Source organism: Erythrolamprus reginae, chromosome 2 (genome assembly GCF_031021105.1).
Source record: "Erythrolamprus reginae isolate rEryReg1 chromosome 2, rEryReg1.hap1, whole genome shotgun sequence".
NCBI lineage: Eukaryota > Metazoa > Chordata > Lepidosauria > Squamata > Dipsadidae > Erythrolamprus > Erythrolamprus reginae.
In genome coordinates this window covers 41,922,022-41,945,241 of record NC_091951.1, presented here as the reverse complement: position 1 = coordinate 41,945,241, position 23,220 = coordinate 41,922,022, and the positions used below count along the sequence as shown (strand labels likewise).

General features: G+C 46.1%; 2 protein-coding genes across 4 annotated transcripts in view; one reads left to right on the top strand and one right to left on the bottom strand.

Annotated features, from left to right (window-relative positions):
- ZNF692 (zinc finger protein 692) overlaps positions 1-5,294 on the bottom strand; it is a 29,136-nt gene extending 23,842 nt beyond the window's left edge. Inside the window, exons 1-2 of one of the 3 annotated variants that reach the window (XR_011557906.1) lie at positions 5,139-5,233; positions 3,410-3,831 (exon numbers count right to left, since the gene is read on the bottom strand). Coding sequence is in view for 2 of the 3 variants with exons in the window: in XM_070737935.1 (XP_070594036.1) it covers positions 3,410-3,600 (191 nt within the window). In the remaining variant the exon portion in view is untranslated. The other 2 variants (XM_070737935.1, XM_070737936.1) reach the window with 2 other exon arrangements.
- A 14,625-nt stretch (positions 5,295-19,919) lies between these two features.
- On the top strand, positions 19,920-20,773 carry LOC139160284 (uncharacterized). Its single transcript, XM_070737988.1, has one exon. It carries the CDS (start codon positions 20,148-20,150, stop codon positions 20,607-20,609), a length of 462 nt encoding a protein of 153 aa, XP_070594089.1. The 5' UTR covers positions 19,920-20,147; the 3' UTR covers positions 20,610-20,773.
- Positions 20,774-23,220: the final 2,447 nt, after the last annotated feature.

Sequence of the window (23,220 nt, the reverse complement as noted above, 5' to 3'; positions counted from 1 at the left end):
TATAGCGGGATCATGATCTCCCTCTTCCTGCTTGTTATACCTCTAGCTATGCAGCCAAGCATCCTACTTGCTTTCCCTACCGCCTGATTGCACTGTTCACCCATTTTGAGACTGTCAGAAATCACTACGCCTAAATCCTTTTCTTTTGAAGTATTTGCTAACACAGAACTGCCAATACAATACTCAGATTGAGGATTCCTTTTCCCCAAGTGCATTATTTTACATTTGGAAACATTAAACTGCAGTTTCCATTGCTTTGACCATTTATCTAGTAAAGCTAAATCATTTACCATATTGCCGACGCCTCCAGGAATATCAACCCTATTGCACACTTTAGAGTCATCGGCAAATAGGCAAACCTTCCCTACCAGACCTTCCCCTATGTCACTCACAAACATATTAAAAAGAATAGGACCCAGAACAGACCCTTGTGGCACACCGCTTGTAACCTGACTCTGCTCAGAATACTCGCCATTCACAACAACCCTCTGGTGTCTATGCTTCAGCCAGCTGCAAATCCATTGAACTATCCAGGGATTAAGTCCAATCTTCACTAATTTATCTATCAGCTCTTTATGTGGAACCGTATCAAAGGCTTTGCTGAAGTCCAGGTAGGCAATATCCACGGCACCACCTTCATCCAACACCTTTGTGACATAGTCAAAGAAATCAATGAGATTAGTCTGACATGATTTGCCTTCAGTAAAGCCATGCTGATTTGGGTCCAATAAGTTACTGTTTTTTAGGTGCTGATTTATCCTCTTTTTGAGTAGAGTCTCCATCATTTTAACGACAACTGATGTCAAGCTAACTGGCCTGTAGTTACCAGCTTCTTCTCTACTGCCCTTCTTGTGGATAGGCACAACACTGGCCATTCTCCAATCCTCAGGAACATCTCCTGTTAACAAGGATTGGTTAAACAAATCAGTCAGGGGGGTAGCAATGACAGATCTGAGTTCTTTAAGAACTCTGGGGTGGATGCCATCTGGACCCATTGCCTTATTTATCTTTAATCGTTCAAGTTCTTCTAAGACATCGGCTTCTAAGATCACTGGAGCTGAATCCGTACAGTTGGAAGCAATGCTATATCCCTCTATAGTATTATTTTGTAAGGTGTCTTTTGAGAAAACTGAACAGAAGTAGCTATTGAAATGGTCAGCGATCTCCTTATTCCCATTAATGCATGTATTTTTCCCGGTACTAAGCTTCGTGATGCTGCAGTTTTTCTTCTTCTTATCACTAATATATCTGAAGAAGGTTTTATCCTCCTTCTTTAGAGATTTGGCAATTTCTTCCTCTTTTGAGGCTTTAGCAGCATATATTATCTGTTTCGCCTCCTTCTGTCTCATTTTATACACCTCCCTATCAGCTATACTTCCAGACTCTTTATACCTCCTATAGGCAGCCTTTTTTTCATTGACTACTGTATAGCCCTTACATCATTGCTAAACCATAGCGGTTTCTTCTTCCTTTTACCTTTAGTTATTTGTCTTACATACAGTCCAGTGGCTTTTAAGATGGCCTTTTTTAATACAGTCCACTGGGTGCTCGCTCCTGCCATTTTATCCCTCCCCTTTAATTCATTATCTAAATATTCCCCCATTGCATTAAAATTTGTTTTTCTGAAATCCAATACTTTGGTTGCATTATAGGATTGCTCACAATGAGTTTTTACATCAAACCACAAACATAGATGGTCACTGCAACCTAAATTTTCTCCCACCTTGACATCTGAAACCCAATTCCCATTCGTAAAAACTAAATCTAGAATATTCTCCCCTCTAGTTGGTGTCTTAACCAGCTGTGCCAGAGCTGCTCCTGTAAAGGCCTCTACTATATTCTTACTTTTGCATGTAAGGGCACTGGGGATATTCCAGTCAACATCAGGCATGTTGAAATCACCCATAACCACAATATCTCCCTTTACTGCCATTTGGGTAATTTCATCCACCATCTTGTTGTCATATTCCTCAGATTGTCCTGGAGGCCTATAGATCACCCCAATCCTAATGACAGAACCGTCTTTATTTTGCATGCAAATCCAAGGGTCTCTAGATCTTGACATGTATTTTGAATTAGTGTTGTTTTTAGACTTTCTTTAATATAAATGGCTACTCCACCTCCCCTTCTCTCTATTCTATCCTTCCTATACAGTGTATATCCTGGTATGGATATTTCCCATTCATTAGAATCCTTAAACCATGTCTCAGTTATGGCAACCAGGTCCAAATTACCTCTAGATATTATGGCCATTAATTCACAGAGCTTGTTGCTCAAGCTTCGAGCATTCGTGCACATTACCCGAAGAACATTATTTTCATTATTAGTTTGCCCCTTATCATCAACTACATCTATTTTATTTGCAGCTCCCTTTTCATAAGCTTCCAAAAACTGCTTTATCCTCATTGGTCGGGGACAGAAATCACCCACATCAGTTACATCTCTGTCCCCTTTACCTAGTTTAAATGCCTGTCCAAAAAAGTTCTGAATTCCTCACCGAGTACCTGGGTACCTCTGTATGATGGATGCAAACCATCCCTCTTAAACAACTCCCTATTAGAAGACCTACTGACATCATGACTTACATAGCCAAAACCTTCAGTTTACACCACTGCCTTAACCACACATTAAACTCTATGATACACGTTGTTTTATCCTCTTGGCCACAAACCGGTAACACCTCTAAGAAAGTCACTGAATCTGTTATTTTACCCAGCTCCACACTTAGACATTGAAAATCTCTTTTTACTACATTGACATTTCTCTGGGACAAATCATTTGTGCCAAGATGCACCACCACATCAATGTTATTACCTTTACTCACAGCCTTGACAATTATTATTATTATTATTATTATGCCGCTCCTCTCTGTAGACTCGGGGCGGCTCACAACACAATAAAACAATTTATAACAAATCTAATACTGTAATTTAAAAAAACATTTTAAACTTATTATTATTATTATTATTATTATTATTATTATTATTATTATTATTGGAGTTGGAAGGCACCTTGGAGGTCTTCAAGTCCAACTCCCTACTTAGGCAAGAAACCCTATACCATTTCAAACAAATGGTTATCCAATATCTTCTTGGGTTGGAGCATTCACAACTTCTGGAGGCAAGCTGTTCCACTGGTTAATTATTCGAACTGTCAGGAAATGTCTCCTTAGTCCTAAGTTGCTTCTCTCCTTGTTTAGTTTCCACCCATTGCTTCTTATTCTACCCTCAGGTGCTTTGGAGAATAGTTTGACTCCTTCTTCTTTGTGGAAGCCCTTGAGATATTAGAACACTGGTCTCATGTCACACAGCCTTTCGCTTAAATTCATAAGAGTCTAATGTTGAACATTTACTTAATATTTGGTCAAAACTAACCAAAGTAGAAATAGTGATTGTGCACAAAGCCTTACCTGTCAAGCAGATATTTGGCCAGCTGGGAATGGAGAGAAAAACCCAGCTGCTCTTTGAGCTGACACCACTGCTCCAGGTGGCTCCCGATACGGATTCGGCACTTGCTGCGTCGGGCATCCAATTCTTTACGTTTCTGCTTGCGAATAAACTCGGAGGCCCGCTGTCGTCCCTGGCGGCCACGCTTCATCATCTGGACAGGTTAAGAATCTGCATAGAATAGCTACTGGATCATAAACTCAGCACACGCCCGCAAAGAAGAGATTTGTCTCCAGCCATAGTTGAAGGGTCCAGTGGGTCTGGCCAGCATGGACATTTCTGCCTTCTGTTTTAGGGTTTGTAGATATTCCAGCCAGCTGCGACTCCAACATCAGAAGACTTTAAATGCCGCCACTGCCTAGAAAAAAGGTGATCGATGGGCAACCTAAGCCGAGGAAGAGGACAAAATATTATCCCATGTTCTTGGCCATCCATAAACATCAAGATCTCCGTTCCATACTGTAGGCCCCAATTTTGGATTTTTCTCACTATAATTCTTTATAAACTACTGCATACTTCCCAGTAACCGATAAGGGCCCACAGGGTCGGTTTTCTGCAGGTCCTGTCAGCTAAACAGTGTCGGTTGGCCCATGGAGGAAGGCCTTCTCTGTGGCTGCTCCGCTACTTTGGAACAAGCTGCCTCCCGAGATCTGGACTGCCCCCACCCTACTGGCCTTCCGAAAAACTGTAAAGACCTGGGTCTTCCTGCAAGCCTGTGGTATGCATGGTTTTTCTTAACCGTTTTAACCGTTTGTTGTTTTTAGACTGTTTTAAGCTGTTTTTAGGAGGTTTTATGTTATATTTTATTTGTGTTTGGCTGTGAGCCTCCCATACTCCTTCAGGAATTGGGCGGCATAAAAGTCCAAATAATAAACAAATAAACAAACTGATTTAAAAGCAGAACTATTTATAGTAGCATTTATATGGGTGCACATATAAAATTTATTTGCAGCAAACAAAATGGAAATCTTTGGAGTTATCTGCTAGGCAGAAATGGCAGAAAAAACTGATTTTTTTTTTCAAAATTAGCAGTATCACTTCCATAACTCAGTTTTCCATCCTTCCAAGGTGGGTAAAATGAGGACCCAGATTGTTGGCAGCAATATGCTGATCCTGTAAGCCACTTAGAGAGGGCTGTAAAAGCACTATGAAGTGGTATACAAGTCTAAATGCTATTGCTATAAATTTATCTGACCCTCCCCTCCTTTTTTGCCAGATGAAACTTCAAAAAGTACCTAATGATACTTGTTAGCAGCCTCTTTTTTAAAAATTAAGAGTGATCTAAAACAAAAGACAAGAAGATGAAGTTGAAAATGATGCTCCAGGGCATAGTGAAAAAGCCTCAAAATCTTTATCTAATAGTCTTTAAGATAAGGTACACCAAATATTTTCAATAAACATTAAAAAAAAAATTATAAAGGACCACGTTCTACTGAATCCATAATTTTTCTATTTTTCCACCATCAGAGGCATATTTTACTCAGGAATAAAATCGATGCAGTTAAATTTGCTAATCCTAATCAGGAGACAAGATTTTTAATGTGCACCAAGAGCTACTGCGAACTCAGATTGTTGTGGGCAATATGCTTTACTCTCTGCAAACCGTTTGGAGAGGGCTGTAAAGCACTGTAAAGCGGTATATGTCTAAACCCTATTGCTATTACTACTAACTAACACAACCAATGTGAATACCAATTCTGCGCTTGTTCTTATCCTATCTCGGCGGTCATTCCGGTCTTCCCTCCTCCTCCTCGCCTTCCAAGCGGAAATGCACGGCCGACGGATTAGACCGCCGGCCGAAATTACCTCCGGGGCTGGGAGACGCTGGCTGCAGCTCTTCTGAGCTCCGGTCTTCCGGGTTCCTTTGGAACCCGGAAATTCGGCTTTTGGCAGCGCGCCAAGGTAGCGCGCTGCCTGCTCAATGGGGGAGTTCCTGAATCGCCCTATTTAAGGGCGATTCAGGCAGGACCTCCCCCTGGCCCTCGGCTTTCCTGAAAGCGAACAACCAGGCGTCAGTTGTTCGCCCCTGTGTTTCTGCGCATGGCGAGGCCCGACGGGGTCTCGCCCAGGTACTCGAGTCCGAGGCTGCTGGCCTCGGATTCATTTTATTTAAAAACTTTGGGGATCAGAGCCTTATTCTAAGCAGTTGTGGGAGGTAGGGTTTTCTCCCCTTAGGAAGGGTGGGAGTTCGACCCCCCCACGCGCGACCCCCCCCTCACGCCCCTTCCCCCCCAGTTGGTTTTAGTTGGCTTTGGAGAGTAGGACTGCCTACTCTCCATTGAGGGGGGGGGAAATTACACCATTTCAAGGGGTGGTTGTGGGGGGACAAGGGCAGGGGGCCTTGCCTCTCTCCCCCCCCCCATTCGGGTGGGAGGGGTAGCAAGGCCTTGTGGCCTTATAAAGCCATCCCCTTAAAGGGATCAGGCTTTTGATCAGGAGTAGGGCAGGGCCCCTGGGGTTCCCCGAGGGTGTTTTTTCTGTATTTTGTTTTTGATTACTGGGTTTTTGCCTGGGTTAATCAGGTTTCTCCCCTTTCCAGGGTCCCCACGCCCTCCCATCCGGGTGGCTGGGGTGTGTAGGGCCTAATTTTTGGCCCTTCTTTTATTTTTCCATCCTTTGAATTTTTCTGTTTTTCAGGGCCTGCACAGACATGGCCCCCAAGAGGCGTGCCTCTTCACAAGGTTCCCAGGGTCCTCGCCCTAGGAGGGCCAGTGTGCCTTCAAGGAGCGCCAGGGAGGCAGCCCAGGCCCCCTGCGTGCTGCCCCCTCCAGACAACCGGGTCGCCACAGGGCCCGAGCCATTCATAGTTGCTCAATCTTTTTCTGCCCTTTTAGATCGCCTGGACCGCATGGATGCCCAGTGGGAGGCCGCCTTCGGGGCTCGCGGCGGATCCAGGCCCTCGGCGGCGTTAGGAGCCCCTCCGGGCACAGAGGTGCAAGATCCGGCTACGGACCGGAGCGCCCCAGCACTACGGGATTCCAGTTCGGCGGCCGGGGCCCTCGGGGCCCCTTTGGATGGCAGGGGTGAGTCAATTGCCAACGCATACACACCGGTTTCACAGGGGTTACCCACCTTAACCCCCCCGGCGGGGGCAGCCGGTCTGGGCCCCCCTTTGGGGTCCAGCACTTCGACAGTGTGCTCCCAGGTTTGGGGTGCTGCTGTCCAACCGGCTTTGATTTCGACCGGGGCGCCAGCGGTGAGCACAGTGACAACGGCAGGGGGGAGCCAGGGCGGTGGTTCCCCTGCACAGTGGCCTCAACCACTGCCTGGATCCTCAGGGCCGGCAGTGGCATCCCATAGCACAGCAGATAGTATGGGGACCCAGGCGACTTCCGCGGTGGCAGGGGGGTTGGTCGCTGTACCGGGATTTGCCCCCTTTGTGGTGGCTTTGGCTGCAGTGGGGATGGCCAGTAACAGCGTGGCCACCTCAACTGACCCCATGGGGGCGGTCCCTGTGGGCCTTCCATCCACGCCCCTAGGGTACCATCTCCACCCCTCGATTAGGGATAAGATATGGCGAGGTGAATATATAGACCTCTACACTCTGTTGAATAGGGAAGTGCCCAAGAAGGAAAGGGATGAGGAGGCCCGAACTGACCGGGCCAAAAAGGTCAAGGTGCCAAGGTGTTTCAGGTCTTGGCTTTACGCCTTTCTGACCTATGCCACCATAATAATACAAAAAGAACCGGGCAGGGCCACGGCATCACTTAAATATATCGACCTCATTGCCATGGCGTATTTTGAGGTCAAAGGGGACGCCTGGCAGAAGTATGATGAGGCATTCCGTATGAGGGTGGCTTACGATCCTACCCTGCCCTGGGACCGGGAGGTGCCCGACCTCTGGTTCCAGGCAACACAGAAGAGTGGGACAGGACAACGGACCGATAGCGGTCATCTGATGGAGGAGGAGGAGCCGGCCGCACCCCACACTGTTGCGGGGCAGGGTGTTCGAGCCACCCAAATCTGTTTTGAGTTCAGTGCAAAGGGCTCTTGCGGACGCTCCTCCTGTAAATTCCGGCACGCTTGTGCCAAGTGCGGGGGCTCCCACGCCACACACAAGTGTTCACGGCCCAACAGATATGGGAATAACAGGGATAGGAACGAACAGGCCGTTACGGCAGCCACAGGGCCCCAGCCCGGTCAAGCTTGACGTTTGGCCAAACTTCTTCAGGGATATCGCCCGCCCGAGCATGTAGCCGCGATCCTTAGGGGTTTTAGGGGAGGTTTTTTCGGATTCCTTACCAGGGTCCCCATAGGGTTTTCCTTCCGGAGACCTTCGATCAGTGAGGGGAAATGGGGAACTAATTAGGGTTAAGATTAGAAGGAGGTTGATGAAGGAAGGGTGCTAGGACCCTTTCCTTCCCCCACAGTGCCTAATGCCAAGCCTTAAATGGCAGCATTTGAGAGCCCTTGTTTTTATCTGGTGGTGCCCCTAGCGCCAGAGGGTTTCCTTCTGGTGGCAATATTTGCTTCTCAAAGCAGACTTGCACTGGCACTCTGATGCCTCGGGTCCCTTGGCTTCGGGGTGATGCTAGGAGATAGGTGGTGCCACTCATCACGGCCAGCCGAATGGGAGGCGGCTGGCATATGTAGGGATTTCACCTTTTTGGAACGTTTTCCCCTAGTGGCAGGATAGGTTAACGGGCCTGGCGTTCATCGCCAAAGCACAAGGGTTCCCAGAATTTGTAGCGACTTCCGAATCAGAAGGATGATAGAGGGATGGTCACGGGAACAACCGCCCCCAGCAGGTTTTGTCCATAGCACAGCTGACGGCCTTAAGCCGCATGTGGGGCAGGCTGGGTACTTCGCCATACGAAGCCTGCATTTCCCAGGGGACAGCTACAACGCTTTTATTTGGGGCATTGCACGCGCTCCAGTGGAGCGATGCGCATTTTCAGTGAGCTAGGATATCCATCCGCCTGCGCTGGTCCAAGACGGAACGGCGCAGTCACAGCAGAGAAATCCCGTTAGCCCCAACGATGGACAGGGCAGTATGCCCCGTAGTTGCATTGGCCGCCTTCCGCGTATACCGTGGTGAAGGCTCGGGATATTTATTTTGTCATGGTAATGGGGCCACTTTAACCAAGATCATTGGGCTGTCGCATCGTGGGCCCTAGAGCTAGTTGGTGACCCGTCCAGGTTCGACACACGTTCGTTTCGTATAAGCACCGCTATTGCGGCTGCAGCTGCTGGTTTTGCGAACTGCCACATCATGGCCATCGACCACTGGAGGTCTGCGGCTTTTCGCTCTTATGTGAGCCCCCCCCCCAATAGGGTCCCCGTTATCGGCTGGTTTAATTGTTTGTTTTGTCTTTCAGCCACTTTTTGTTCCCGGCCCATGGTTGCCCCTTGGGCCACAGTTTTGTTTCTGGGCCGGGTGTTTCGCTGCGAGGCTCCATCGGATCGCAGCTGTCCCTGGGCTGGAAGATTGTGTTGCCTGGGGCCGCAGGGGACTGCGCTGGGAGGGGCTCCTCCCCCTGGTTTTGGCCGGTGCTGGTCCGAGAGAGTTCCCGAGTTGTTGGGGTCCACCTCGGGGGGCAACGACCTCTGTTTTTTTGGCGTGGCTTGGCGGTGGCTTCAAGCCCGCGATGCCTGTGGGGCATTGCTGCTGTGTACCCAGACACACATAGCGTGTTGTCTGAGATTCCCCAGATTGGCTGGCGGAATGCTGTATCCCCTGAAGCGTTAACAAGGCCAGGTTATGTGTCAACCGGGCCATTGGGAGGTTGTTAGGGAGTTGGGGGGATGTATAGTGGAGCATCCCTGGATAAAATTTTGGAAAGCCCTGGCTCTACTGGGCCGCGTGCGTTCACCTCTCAGATGAGGGGAATGCCATTTTCCTGTCGGACCTGCAGAGGTGCCTCCAGGAAAGTTTGAGGAGGCTGGGTGGGGGTCGGGGGGCCAAGATTGAGATCTGACCCCCCTCTGTGGCAGGTTAGGGGCAGAAATGGGCATTTAGAAGCGACAGCGCATGCTCCTTTGGGCATCCTTCAAAGGGTGATGGACCGCCACTCTCCAGGAACTAGAGGTTAGAGCAACGTCGGGGATTGGAGAGAGGATGTCCATGGGAATCACCGGATCCAATTTCCCACTGGGTATTGGAGGGTGAACTCCTCCCACACGCGAAGGGGCGTGTCTTAGATCCAGGTGAAGGTGGTTACCTTCACCTGGTTCAGCAGGAGATTTTGCCCAATGTTGCCAAGGAATTTTCTGGTAGGAATTTCTGCCCCGTTAGTTGTGGCCTCTGCAGGTCCTTAGTTCGTTCTGAATTTGAATATTTAAATTGACGTATTCAAATTTATTTAAATTTATGTTAATTCAATAAATGACCCATATTTAATCCACAACATGTCTCAGCGTCGTTACTCAGCGTCCGGGGGTAATTTGCAACCCAAAGCTGGCCGCTTGGAAAATGGCGGCAGTTCTTAACGACGGCACGAGCAGCTTTGGTTTTTCATTTCGTTCCACGAATTTACACCATGAATTTACACGCGGAAATCCTATGTTGTTCAGGCGAGCTTTCCTCTTTTCGGTATACAGTGGTCCCCCGAGTTTCGCGATCTCGATCATTGCAAAACGCTATATCGCGATTTTTCAACCTGGAAGTAAAAACACCATCTGCGCATGCGCGCCCTTTTTTCTATGGCCACGCATGCATAGATGGCGCCGGGCAGATCAGCTGCTGGGCGGCTTCCCTGGGTCTTCCCCCTCTTGCTGGCGGGAGGGCGAGCGGCGGGCATCAGCGAGGGGTTTGCGTGGGCGGCGGGGAAACCCCAGCGCCGCTTCCCAGCTGAGTCCTGAAGCCAAACGCGGAAGTTCACTTCAGGACTCAGCTGGGAAGTGGCGCGAGCGAACGGCGTGGGCGGGCGAAGGGCGGGTGCGCGGGCAGGCAGGCGGCGGACAAGCGGCGGGCGCGGCAGCAGCGAGGAGTTTGCGTGGGCGGCGGGGAAACCCCAATCTTCGGCTCCTCGCTGCTGCGGCAGAAGTAAAAACACCATCTGCGCATGCGCAGATGGTGTTTTTACTTCTGCACCGCTACTTCGCGAAAAACCGATCATCGCGAGGGGTCCTGGAATGGAACCCTCGCGATAATCGGGGGACCACTGTAGTTGCAAAAATGCCCGGCTGGATGCGCGGCTCCTTTTGCCGCTGAGCGAGACGAGCGTCCCCAAAGAGCGACCCGAGATTTCGCTTGCGGCAAACGTCGAGGATGTCCGTGCAACCGTCCAGCAGTTCCTTGAAGGGTCAGTTTTGCAAATTCCGGATCGACTGCTAAAAACCGCTGCACCGCTTGAAGCGGAGACAGTTGCAGCCCGGATTGCATACAGCAACGGCACAGGAAGGGGCTGGATCAGCTCTCGGTGTGTGAGCTGTTGCGTGGCCTGTAACGGCGGGCGAATCGGAGGGAGGCGGCCCGCTTTAAATTGAGTTATTCCCCTTGGAAGAAATTCCGTCGCCGAGTCTGTGATTGGCAGCTTTCAGCCGCGAGCCTGACCGGAGTGAGGACTTCCGCATCCTTAGACTGGGTTCGGATTGTTTTCAGCCACTCGGTCTAAGTCGTGACAGGCAGCCACTCACTGGGAAGCTTCACATTTAGAAAGGAGGAAAGAGATCGGAACCACCATGGTGTAAATCAGGGGAAAGCCAAGTCGGTCCTTCTATGACATGTGGACTTCAACTCCCAGAATTCCTGAGCCAATCATGCTGGCTCAAGAATTCTGGGAGTTGAAGTCCACATGTCATTGAAGAGCCAACATGGCCTACCTCTGGATTGTAAACTGTAATATCCTTTTGTAGGGATTGCAGAGGCCAAGACAAACAATGAGAGACCAAGACAAACATTGAGAGACCAAGACAAACAATGAGACAGTAAATTAACTAAGCTTAGGATGAGAAGTGAAGCTTATCTGGACAAGCTTAGTGGAAGTTCACTGGAAAAGGACATTTCCTGTATGACTCATGAGATAGCCATGCATTCAATAAGACTATGGACAAATAGAAATTCCCCAACACCTCATGGCAGGAGTATAATTGGTCAGCAGCTCAGCCCCTGATTGGAGCATTAAGTAGCTAGAATATAACCAATTAGAAGTTTAGGATATGTAACAAGTACCAATTAGAAACTTAGGATATATAACCAATAGGATGACAGTGTTTATGGAATTGAGCCAATGAAATGATGCTTTTGTAAACCTGTAAACCCCTCACTTTGCATATGAGAAGGTATAAAAGAAGCTTGTCTGTACAATAAAACTTTGTCACTTTACCCAGACCATTGACTCCGTGTCTCATTGGCGCTCACGGGTAATGGTCTCAGGATCGGGCTTCGTAAGGTGAACCACCACAGGGTTGTCGGGACCCTCGTTTAGCGGGGGTCGCATCTCGTCATCCTTTCAGATGGAAAAGGCCACAATCATGAGGATTTTCTTCGTATTCTCTTGATGGGAAAGGAAAAAGAAGACATTCAAATAATATTTGTTTTTTTAAAAAAAACCAGGCTAAAGTTGATAACTTGAAGTATATAGTCACTGAATCCACTTTTTAAATCCAGATGTTGGTCTTACTGTTTTTTTTAATTGTAACCATCAGTATCCCCCAGTCTCTGCTTTCATTATTTAAATTCAGTGATGGCAAAACTATCTTTGCTTGGGGGCCAAAAGGGCACACGTGCACACGATAGCGCAAGCCCACACCTAAAATGCAATGCGCTCCCCCTGCACATGTGCACACAACACCCACCCACCCACCCACCCACCCCTGCCACCTCTCCCCCATGCATGCTCGAAGGCCTCACTGAAGCCTCTGGACTTCCAGTAGCGCCATTGGGCCATTTTTCACCAGAAGCTTGGGGAAAGCAAAACATGGCCCAATGGGCCAACCGGAAGTTGGTTTCCTAACTTCCAGTAGGCCTATTGGGCCTGTTTCTTGCCATCCACAGGCTCCGGAGGCTTTCCTAAAGCCTAGGTAGGGCAAAAATGGCCTCCACTACCCTCCAGAAGGCTAAAACTCAGCTGGTCAGTGCATACATGCGCACTGGAACTGACATAGGGAAACGCCTCACATGCTTCAGATATGGCTCCATGTGCCACCTGTGGCACATGTGCCATAGGTTTGCCCCCATGGATTTAAATGTATGAAAACCACAGATTTCAAAAAGATAGTTCACCATCCACAGTCTTTCATTCATGGTGACATGTATGAAAAGTGGCAAAAAAACCATTTCATCATAGTCCTCAGCTTACAACCACAACGAGCATCAGCACTTCCATTGCTAAGCAAGGCAGTTGTTAAGTGAGTCATGCCTCATTTTAGCACTAACAATCAGATTTATATACTGCTTCACGGTGCTTTACAGCCCTCTCTTAAGCGGTTTATGGAGTCAGCATATTGCCCCAACAATCTGGCATCCTCATTTTACTGACCTAGGAAGGATGGAAGGCTGAGTTAACGTTGGGAGAATAAGGATCAAACTGCTGGCAGTCGTCCGAATTAGTCTGCAATGCTGCATTTTAGCCACTGTCCCACCACATAATTTACCACCTCTTTTGCCATGGTTGTTACATTAATTCCTATGCGGCCGCGAGAGCCATCGTGGGGCTCCCTAGATTCGCCCACGTTTCTGCAACACTCCACGGCCTGCACTGGCTGCCGATCGGTTTCCAGTCACAATTCAAAGTGTTGGTAATGACCTTTAAAGCCCTACATGGCATTGGGCCAGAATACATCCGGAACCGCCTTCTACCGCACGAATCCCAGCGGCCGATAAGGTCCCACAGAGTTGGCCTTCTCCGGGTCCCGTCGACCAAACAATGTTGTTTGGCGGGCCCCAGGGGAAGAGCCTTCTCTGTGGCAGCCCCGGCCCTCTGGAATCAACTCTCCCCAGAGATTAGAACGGCCCCCACCCTCCTTGTCTTTCGCAAATTACTCAAGACCCACCTTTATCGCCAAGCATGGGGGAGTTAAGATATTCTTCCCCCCTAGGCCATTACAAGTTATGCATGGTATGTTTGTGTGTATGTTTGGTTTTACTATAAGGGTTTTTAGTTGTTTTATTAATTGGATTGTTACATGCTGTTTTTTTATCATTGTTGTTAGCCGCCCCGAGTCTGCGGAGAGGGGCGGCATACAAATTCAAATAATAATAATAATAATAATAATAATAATAATAATAATAATAATAATAATTCCTGCAGTTATTAAGTGACCCCAGATTCACCCATTGGCATTGCTTGTAGGAAGCTGGCTGGGAAGCAAATAGTCCTCACATGACGCAGGAATTATTATGATTTTTGTTGCTCATGGTAATTTTTGAAGCGTTAAAACCTTCCTCTGTCATAATACTACTAATTGTTGATAAGAAAGACAAAAAAGTCTGAATAGTGGATGTGGACTTGGAAACAGCGGAATGGAAGAGAAGGAACTATTGGAGATAACAAAATACAAAGACTTGCAAATAGAAACAGAAAGCAGTAGCAAAATTAAAAACAGGAAGTATTAATAGTAATACTGTACATGCCTTGGGTACAGTCCCAAAGCAACTGGAACACCACTTGGATTGTCAGCATTGACAATCAGAACTGCCGAAAAAACAAGAGAGCGGTGAAAATATTTACTGACCAATCGCATCCTGGACAAAAATTGTTTCAACTCCTACCCTCAAAATATCGCTACAGAGCACTGCACACCAAGACAACTAGACAGAAGAACAGTTTTTTTCCTGAACGCAATCACTCTACTAAACAAATAATTCACTCAACACTGTCAAACTTTTTACTAAATCTGCACTTCTACTAGTTTTTTTCTCATCATTCCTATCACCCTTTTCCTACCAATTAGGACTGTATGACTGTAACTTGTTGCTTGTATCCTAAGATTTGTATTAATATTGATTGTTTCTTCATTGCTTATTTGACCCTATGACAATCATTAAGTGTTGTACCACATGATTCTGGACAAATCTGTATTTTCTTTTATGTACACTGAGAGCTTATGCACCAAGACTAATTCCTTGTGTGTCCAATAACACTTGGCCAATAAAGAATTCTATTCTATTCTACAAGTTCGCCATCAGTCAATTGCAAAAAGAAGCTTTGTTTGGAAAAGCTTACATTCTGGGATGATACCTTTAATTTAATCAAACATTCACATCTGTCTATCTCAGGTCCTTGGGAAGGACTTGATAGGTGGACAAAAATTCCAAAGCTGTATAAATATCTGGCTGGCTGTGTAACAAACAATTCTGTAATTTATTAAACAATATGCTGCATGACTCAATGATTTAACAGTGAAATAAAGTATAATAAAAAAGTGAAGATTAAGAAATGGCAAGCCTGATGAAATAAGGGGTCTCAATCTCCCATATCAAACGGCGGAGTGAAAAGGCAGGTCTTCTAGAGCAGTATTTTTCAACCAATGTGCCGTGGCACACTAGTGTGCCGCGAGACATGGTCAGGTGTGCCGCGAAGAAGGAAGCTCGGGTTCCAGTCTCGCAACTTTTTGCTGAGAGAGAAAAAGAGAGAGAGAGAAAGAAAGCAAGAGAGAGAGAAAGAGAGAGAGAAAGCAAGAGAAAGAGAGAAAGAAAGAAAGAGAGAAAGAGAGAAAGAAAGCAAGAGAGAGAGAGAAAAGGAGAGGAAGGGAGAGAGAGAGAAATGAGCAAAAAGGGGAGGAAAAAAGAGATGAGAAAATGATTGAGACAGAGAATGAGAGGAAAACGAGAGAAACAAGAGAGAGAGAAGTGACTCTTGATTTAAAGCATATGATAAAAAGCACCCAAAGAATAAGAGAGGAAAAACCCCCCAGCCCTCACCTGTTTTTGGAAATGGTTCAAGAGTGTGTATATATACACACACACAAGGGGGGGGAGGAGACAGGGATGGAAAAAGAGAGGAGAGTGTCTTAGGGTGTCATTTGGTGTCATTTTGGTTGGTGGTGTGCCCCAGGATTTTGTAAATGTAAAAAATGTGCCGCGGCTCAAAAAAGGTTGAAAATCACTGTTCTAGAGGTTCTTCTAAACAGCAAAGGTGGGAAGGGGCTCACACAAAGCTTAGATCAAGTAAAAACATGGATAGTGCACAGGGATGATATTTTCATAGAAAGGTCTTTCCGCTCAGTCTTTCCTGAGCTTCATGGATTTAGAAATGTAGTAATTTCACCTTTTATTTTCATTGAATATGCTCAGGAAGTCTTAGAATTTGGGAAACCAGTGTTAAACGATGTTGCTTTTCAGTAAAATAAAGCATGTTTTATTCTATTTTCAAGCATTAGTCTGCAACTTGGGTTTCCAGGTCAGTTCTAAAGTAGAATGAAATTTTTAGCCAAATCAAAGTAGAGCAAGTGGTTCTCAACCTTTCTAATGCTGCAACAACCTTAATACAGTTCCTCATGTTGTGGTGACCCCCAACCATAAGCCTAGCGCCAATTCTCCCAACAGAGCTTTAAGCTGATTGGCAGGAAGGTCAGAGGGACACTCCCACTGTAAATGCCTATTGGTTGGATTGTAAAAATATGTTCCAGGGTGCCAGAATATAAGATTTAGTTCCTAATACCATGGGAAATTTGTCTTTTCCCATGGTTTTAGGCGACCCCTGTGAAACGGTCATTCGACACCCCCCAGTGGTCCTGACCCCCAGGTTGCAAACCACTGAAATAGAGTAAGAACATAGTTCAATGATCAAACGTGTTCTGCTTGCCAGTTATTCTCAGTTCAAATAGAAAATACAACCCTTACAAACTTAATTATATTTCATTACTGAAGTGACTTTAAAAAAACCTCTAACATTATACCATAATTTGGTTGTTTATTTTTAGGAAAGAGCTTTGGAAACTAAACTAAATTTAACACTTCTTTATGATCTGTGAAAATCAATGCACAGTGATCCACATTTGTCACGATCCTGCTTGAGTTTCATTTTGACCCAGCTCAGGGGCCAATGAGCATCTAAGGTGTCACAATGTCTTCTGTTGGCCCCTGCCAAAGAGAAAGCTCAGGATGTACATTATGAGGTGCTGGAACCTGATTGGATATCCTTCCCACATCAGAACTTGCAACTCTTAGTACCCTGGCACACAATCAGTGAGATGAAGAGCACTGGAGCTCAGGACACTCAATGAAACCAAAGCTCAAAGCCACAGTGGCTTTATCAGGTGGAAAACACCTGAAATAACTCGGAGACGTTGGGGCAATGGCTGCTGCTCGCAGACCAAGGCGCAGGACTCGGTTTCTAAGGAAAAAGAAGCAGATCAGAGGCAGGAAGAAAACACACCGGAAGCTGTTGCCAAAGTGCAGGAAGCAACATAGAAAACAAGGCAAGCAGGGAACAATGGTGGTGAGAAAGCTAGGTGGGCCTCAAAAACCAGGGATGAGGCGACCTTATGACGAGTTTATTTCTAAAGTCCTGCGTCGGCTGCATCGGGACAAAATACCCATATCCACCAAAGCGAAGGGAAAGATGATCTCCTTCATAAGGAAGTTCTACAACAACGTGTCTGAGAAGGCCCAGTGTAACAAGAAAGTCAAACATGGCTGTACTATCGGCTCCAAGGAATTACAAAATGCATTAAAAAAAGTGATGCGCAAAAAGCACGCCATGGACTTGGTCCAAACCGTACGCAAAGAGCCACGGCGCTCTTAGAACTGCTCCTTCCCATTTCCTTTGGTTGGCCCTTGCGACATCTAGAAACAAGAGGAGGGGAGAGAGTGAGCCAGCCTTCTAAACAACGCCCCCCACCCACCCTGCAAAATCTAGTTTCCACCAGGTGAAAAGTCCTGAGAATACTCTAAAGATACTGAGAGTCTCTTCGTTTTTGAGGAACATCTCACGTAAGCACAGGAACCAATAAACTTCTGACCTGCAGAAAACTCCTCACATCATTGGGGAAAAAAATCTTTGGAAAAGAAACATCTTATTCTTAGGAGTATAATAAAATGGGGTTTTATCAGGTCATTTAATGCTCACGTGGTTTTCTTTCCTTTTAAATAATGCCGGCCGCAGTGTTACTTCTTAACCCAAACCTTGCACACTGAACATTAGAAGGTAGGTCTAGAGGGTTGGACTTGATGACCTACAAGGTCCCTTCCAGCTCTAATAATAAAATAAAAAAGGTAGCACTTCTGGAAATTGTTATGAGATTTGGAGTTTAGTTAAAGTCACAACCTAGTGAGTTTATGATTGCCCAAATGGAAGATTTCATATTTGCAATATAACTTGGATATCTGGATTTGTTTAAAAACAGGAATGGGATTACTGGGACTGCTTTGAGTCCTTCAAACCTGTTTATGAATGAAAATGATTGGCGTGTCTCAGAAATGCCAATATTCTCCTTCCTAGGAAACAAACAGATCACAATCTTAAGTGGCTTCTTGAAACAAACAAATTTAGACTTTCAAATCGTACCACTGAGAACCAGGATTGTCTGCAGAGGGTTTTTAAAAAATCAAGATGGTGAGGCTCTTGCCTTTTATATGAACAATACATGTGTTACATGTAAAAACGGCTATATTCAGGGGGTTCGTGGGATGGGTGGACAATGGTTGAGATCTCACCTCCAAGACAGGACACCATCTCGATCACAATCCATTTATTGAAGATACTCTAAATTCCTTAAATCCAAATTCCACATCAGCATGACCTTGAACCTGTTCTGAAGCGATCACTAACTGCTCATATATTTACCTCATATTTTTTAACAACAACCACAACAACAGAGTTGGAAGGGATCTTGGAGGTCTTCTAGTCCAACCCCCCTTGCTTAGGCAGGAGACCCTACACTACTTCAGACAAAAGTTTATCCAACATCATCTTAAAAACTTCCACTGTCGGAGCATCCACAGCTTCTGGAGGCAAGGTGTTCCACTGATGAATTGTTCTGTCAGGAAATTTCTCCTCAGTTGTAAGTTGCTTCTCTCCTTGTTTAGTTTCCACCCATTGCTGCTTGTTCTACCCTCAGGTGCTTTGTGAAATAGTTTGACTATCAACACTTAAATATGTCTTACTTTAGTTACCATTGTATAATCAGCACGTCTATTCAGCCCTGCTTGCACCAAGACCAAATTTCCAAGTTAAGTCATACACTGTGGTTTGAAAAACATGACAAAAATTGGATTGGGGCAGGACCTGGCAATACAAAGAAAAGAGAAAGCTGCTAATACTGTAGCAGCGCTGTCAGTGCCAGTTCAATATTTATTTATTGGATTTATATGACGCCCTTCTCCGAGGACTCAGGGCAGCTCACAATACTTCATATTTGAGTTAGAAAACACAAGGGTAGCAACCTATTCATGAATAAATAACAAAGTATGTTGTAGCTTAGAACGTATGAGGGTCACCCAGAAAACAATGCATCACATATTTTTCTTCAACAATTATTTATTGAACACAATGAAACTTATACACAAGAAAGAAGGAGGTTTCTTCTACACTTCCTATTTTTCCACGTAATCTCCATCCCGTTCCATGGCCTTCCTCCAGCAAGACACAATGGTGTGTATGCTCTGTCGGTACCACTCCTTATTCTGGTCATGAAGCCTTGGAGCTCTGCTGAACTGTCTTCTAAAGCAGTGATTTTCAACCTTTTTTAAGCCGCGGCACATTTTTTTACATTTACAAAACCATGGGGCACAATTGGGGGGGGGGGGGGGGCAAAAAAGTTTGGACAAAAAATTACTCTATCTCTCTCTCTCTTCCTCTCTTTCGCTCTATTTCTCTCTCCCTCCCTCTTTCTCTCCCTCTTTTTTCTCTATCTCTGCATCCCTCTTTCTCTCTTCCTTCTTTCCTCTTTTTTGCTCTCTTCCTCCCTCCCTCCCTCCCTCTATGTCTTTCTCTCTCCCACCTTCCCTCCCTCTCTCTCTCCTTTCTTTCTCTCTCTTGCTCTCTCTCTTGCTTTTTCTCTCTTGTTCTCTTTCTCTCTTGCTTTCTTTCTCTCTCTCGTTCTCTTTTTCTCTCTGTTGCTTTCTTTCTCTCTCTTGCTTTCTTTCTGTCTCTCTTGTTCTCTTTCTCTCCCTCTTGCTCTTTCTTTCTTTCTTTCTCTCTTTCTTTCTTTCTCTCTTGTTTTCTCTCTCTCTCTGAGCTTCGCAGCACACCTGACCATGTCTCATGGCACACTAGTGTGCCACGGCACACTGGTTGAAAAACACTGTTCTAAAGGCCTCACCCACTGTGCCCAGCGACTAACCGTACTTCTGTCGATTGCAGTTTCTCCATAAACTGTATACAAGCCTTTGTGAATGTTCCCAACAGTTTCTTTCTCCGCAGTGAGAAATTCAATGACATGCTGCTTGTAACGTACATCACTTACAGATGCCATTTTGAAACACTGCTGCAGCTACACTATCTGTCTGAACAAAAGTAAAATTTAGACAAACACTGCTGACAATTCAAATAATGTATATCTAAAATTTCGCATTTGTACCATTACAGTAGGCTGAGAAAAAAAAAGTGGTGCATTACTCTCGGCAACCCTTGTATTTTAGGATAGCTGATGAAAGGGGTGAAACTGAATGGCATTATATAGAAATGTCCATCAAGCTGTTGATCACAACCATTTTAATGTAACAATGACAGCCCAGCTATAACAAAGAAAGGCAAAGATAGCCAGCCAATCAGGTCTCCCTGTGTAGCCCAATTTGCATGGCGCTGCCTATAAGTGACCTTGCCTGCAAAGACTCACGACATTTCAAGCAGGGGCTTCCAAGAGGAAAGAACAATGGCCGCCAAACAGCAAGGCAAAAGGAAAGTCAGAGACGCAAAGAAAAAGAAAATCCAGAAGAAGCACCAACTGGCTAAGCGGAAGCAGAAGCAGAAGAAACTGCAGCCAAGGAAACAGAAGAAGCACCAGGCTTGTCGGATCAAATGTCGGGTCAAGCAGCAGCCCTCTGCCACCAAGACAGTAGACAGTGGCCCAGAAAGGATCTGCTCCCCCAGGCTCTTTGCCGCCAAGATCTTTCAGCAGATGCCCAAGGTGCGGATGGAGGTCAAGGCCAGGAGCCTTATGAAGACCTTGCTGACCGACGTCTACGACCACGTGGCCACAGAGGTGGAGAATCTGAGCCAGAAGAACGAGCTGTCCAGCATCAGTGGCACAGATGTGCAAGCCGCCTTGAAGGAAGCCATGATGAAGGAATTGTCCAAGCACTCGGCCGAGTCCACCAACACCGAATGTGCCTAGAGAAACAACCTCCCTTCTCCCTCAGGGAGCCAAAAGGGAGAAGACCAAAGATCTTAAAACCAAAATATCCTAGAAACTATAAACATATTTTCCTGCCCTTTTAAGCATAAGAAATCCTGCAAATGTACACCATCGTTCACCTCCACAATTGTTACTCCAAAATAATAGGAAGGCGGTTAAAAGCGACGACTGGACAGTGGCCTGTATTTTTGAGGAGAATTTCACCTTCTAAGCCAGAACCTCAAGGCTTAAGATGAGCCAAAGTTAAAGAGATGTTTGAAATAATTGTTTGTGAGGTGTTTGCAAAAAAGGAGAGAAAGGAACATCGTAATTATGGTACAATATGTGTGTTATCTCCAATAAATCAGGATTTTAACAACTATGTTCAATGTATTATTTTTTAATGTTTTCTTCCCTCTGGGTTTTTTAATCAGATACCTGATTAGGGGATTTGCTTTTGGGTTTTTATTTTAATCAGCCACCTAACATTTTGATTAACACTTGTATCCAAAGGAATTCGCAATAGTTATGCTAGGAAAATGAATTTTCGGTATAAAATTCAATGAATTTTCATCCAAGGAATTACAAAATGCATTAAAAAAAGTGATGCGCAAAAAGCACGCCATGGACTTGGTCCAAACCGTACGCAAAGAGCCACGGCGCTCTTAGAACTGCTCCTTCCCATTTCCTTTGGTTGGCCCTTGCGACATCTAGAAACAAGAGGAGGGGAGAGAGTGAGCCAGCCTTCAAAACAACGCCCCCCACCCACCCTGCAAAATCTAGTTTCCACCTGGTGAAAAGTCCTGAGAATACTCTAAAGATACTGAGAGTCTCTTCATTTTTGAGGAACATCTCACGTAAGCACAGGAACCAATAAACTTCTGACCTGCAGAAAATTCCTCACATCATTGGGAAAAAAAATCTTTGGAAAAGAAACATCTTATTCTTAGGAGTATAATAAAATGGGGTTTTATCAGGTCATTTAATGCTCACGTGGTTTTCTTTCCTTTTAAATAATGCCGGCCGCAGTGTTACTTCTTAACCCAAACCTTGCACACTGAACATTAGAAGGTAGGTCTAGAGCAGAGGTCCCCAACCTTTTTTGCACCAGGGACCGGCTTTAAGCTAGACCAGTTTTCCATGGCCCGGTGGGGGGTGGAGAGCGAGCTGTCAGCGGCGCCGTAAAAGGGGCGATCAAGAGAGGAATGGGTGAATGAATGGACGGAGGGTGGGAAGGAAGGAAGGAAAGAGGGAAGGGACAGGAACAGAAGAAGGGTGCAAAGGAAGCAAGGAAAGGTGTGAAAGGGGAGAGTAAGAGAGGAAGGAGTGAAAGAAGGGAGGAAGGAAAAGGAAAGCAAGAAATGGAGGGAGAGGGGCGGCATACAAATCCAAATAATAAATAAATAAATAAAGGAACGAACGAAGGAAGGAAGGAAAGAAAGAAAGAAAGGGGGAAGGGACAGGAACGGAGGAAGGAAGCAAGGAAACTTATGAAAGGGGAGAGTAAGAGAGGAAGGACTGAAGGGAGGGAGGGAGGGAAGAAGGTAGGAAGGAGAAAGAAAAGAAGAAATAGAGGAAGGGAAGGTAAAAGAGAGAAAGAAAAAGAGCAAGAAAGAAAGCAAGAAAGAGAGAAAGAAAGAAAGAAAGAAAGAAAGAAAGGCAACTTCAAAGAAAGGCTCACTGAGCATCTCTCACTCTCTCTCTCTTTCTATCCCTCTTTCTTTCTTTCTCTTCCTTTCTCTCTCTCCTCTTCCTTTATCTCCTCTCTCTCTCTCCCTCTCTCTTTCTCTCCCCCCTCTCTCCCCCTTTCCCTCTCTCTTTCTCTCTCTCCCTCTCTTGCTATCTCTCCCCCCTTTCCCTCTCTCTTTCTCTCTCTCCCTCTCTTGCTATCTCTCCCCCTCTCCCTCTCTTTCTCCCTTTCCCTCTCTTTCTCTCTCTCCCCCCTCTCTCTTTCTCTCTCTCTCCCCCTCTTTCTCTCTCTTCTTCTCACTTTCTCTCTCTTGTTTTCTTTCTGTCTTTTTTGCTTTCTCTCTCTCTCACTCTTTCTCTCTTGTTTTCTTTCTCACGCTCTTTCTCTCTCTTGTTCTCTCTCTTGCTATCTCTTTCTCTCCCCCCTTTCTCTCACTCTCTCTTTCTCACTTTCTCTCTATCTTGCTGTCTGTTGCTCTCACTCACTCTCGTTCTCTCTCCGTTCTTCTCAGCGGTGACGCGCGCACGCCCTGCCTGTCTCACCTTTGCCGAGAGCACTTTCGTCCCGGGCTCTCAGCAAGGGGGTTGCAGGAGAGACGGGGCAGGCGTTCTCTCAGCGGAGGCCGGCGAAGGTGATATTCAATGTCGGGGGAGCACGGGCGGTTGCGCGCGCTCCCTATCCCCCTGCTAGCCCACTCGGAATATTCAAAATAAGAAAAGGTTTTTCTTATTTTGAATATTCCGAGTGGGCTAGCAGGGAGATAGGGAGCGCGTGCAACCGCCCGTGCGCCCCTGACATTGAATATCACCTTTGCTGGCCGCCGCGGACCGGCTGAAAAACCCCAACGGCCCGGTCCTGGTCCGCGGACCGGCGGTTGGAGACCTCTGGTCTAGAGGGTTGGACTTGATGACCTACAAGGTC

Bases quoted from the DNA above. Each gene is read 5' to 3' on its own strand.
- LOC139160284 (XM_070737988.1), top strand. From the start codon at position 20,148: ATGGCCGCCAAACAGCAAGGCAAAAGGAAAGTCAGAGACGCAAAGAAA.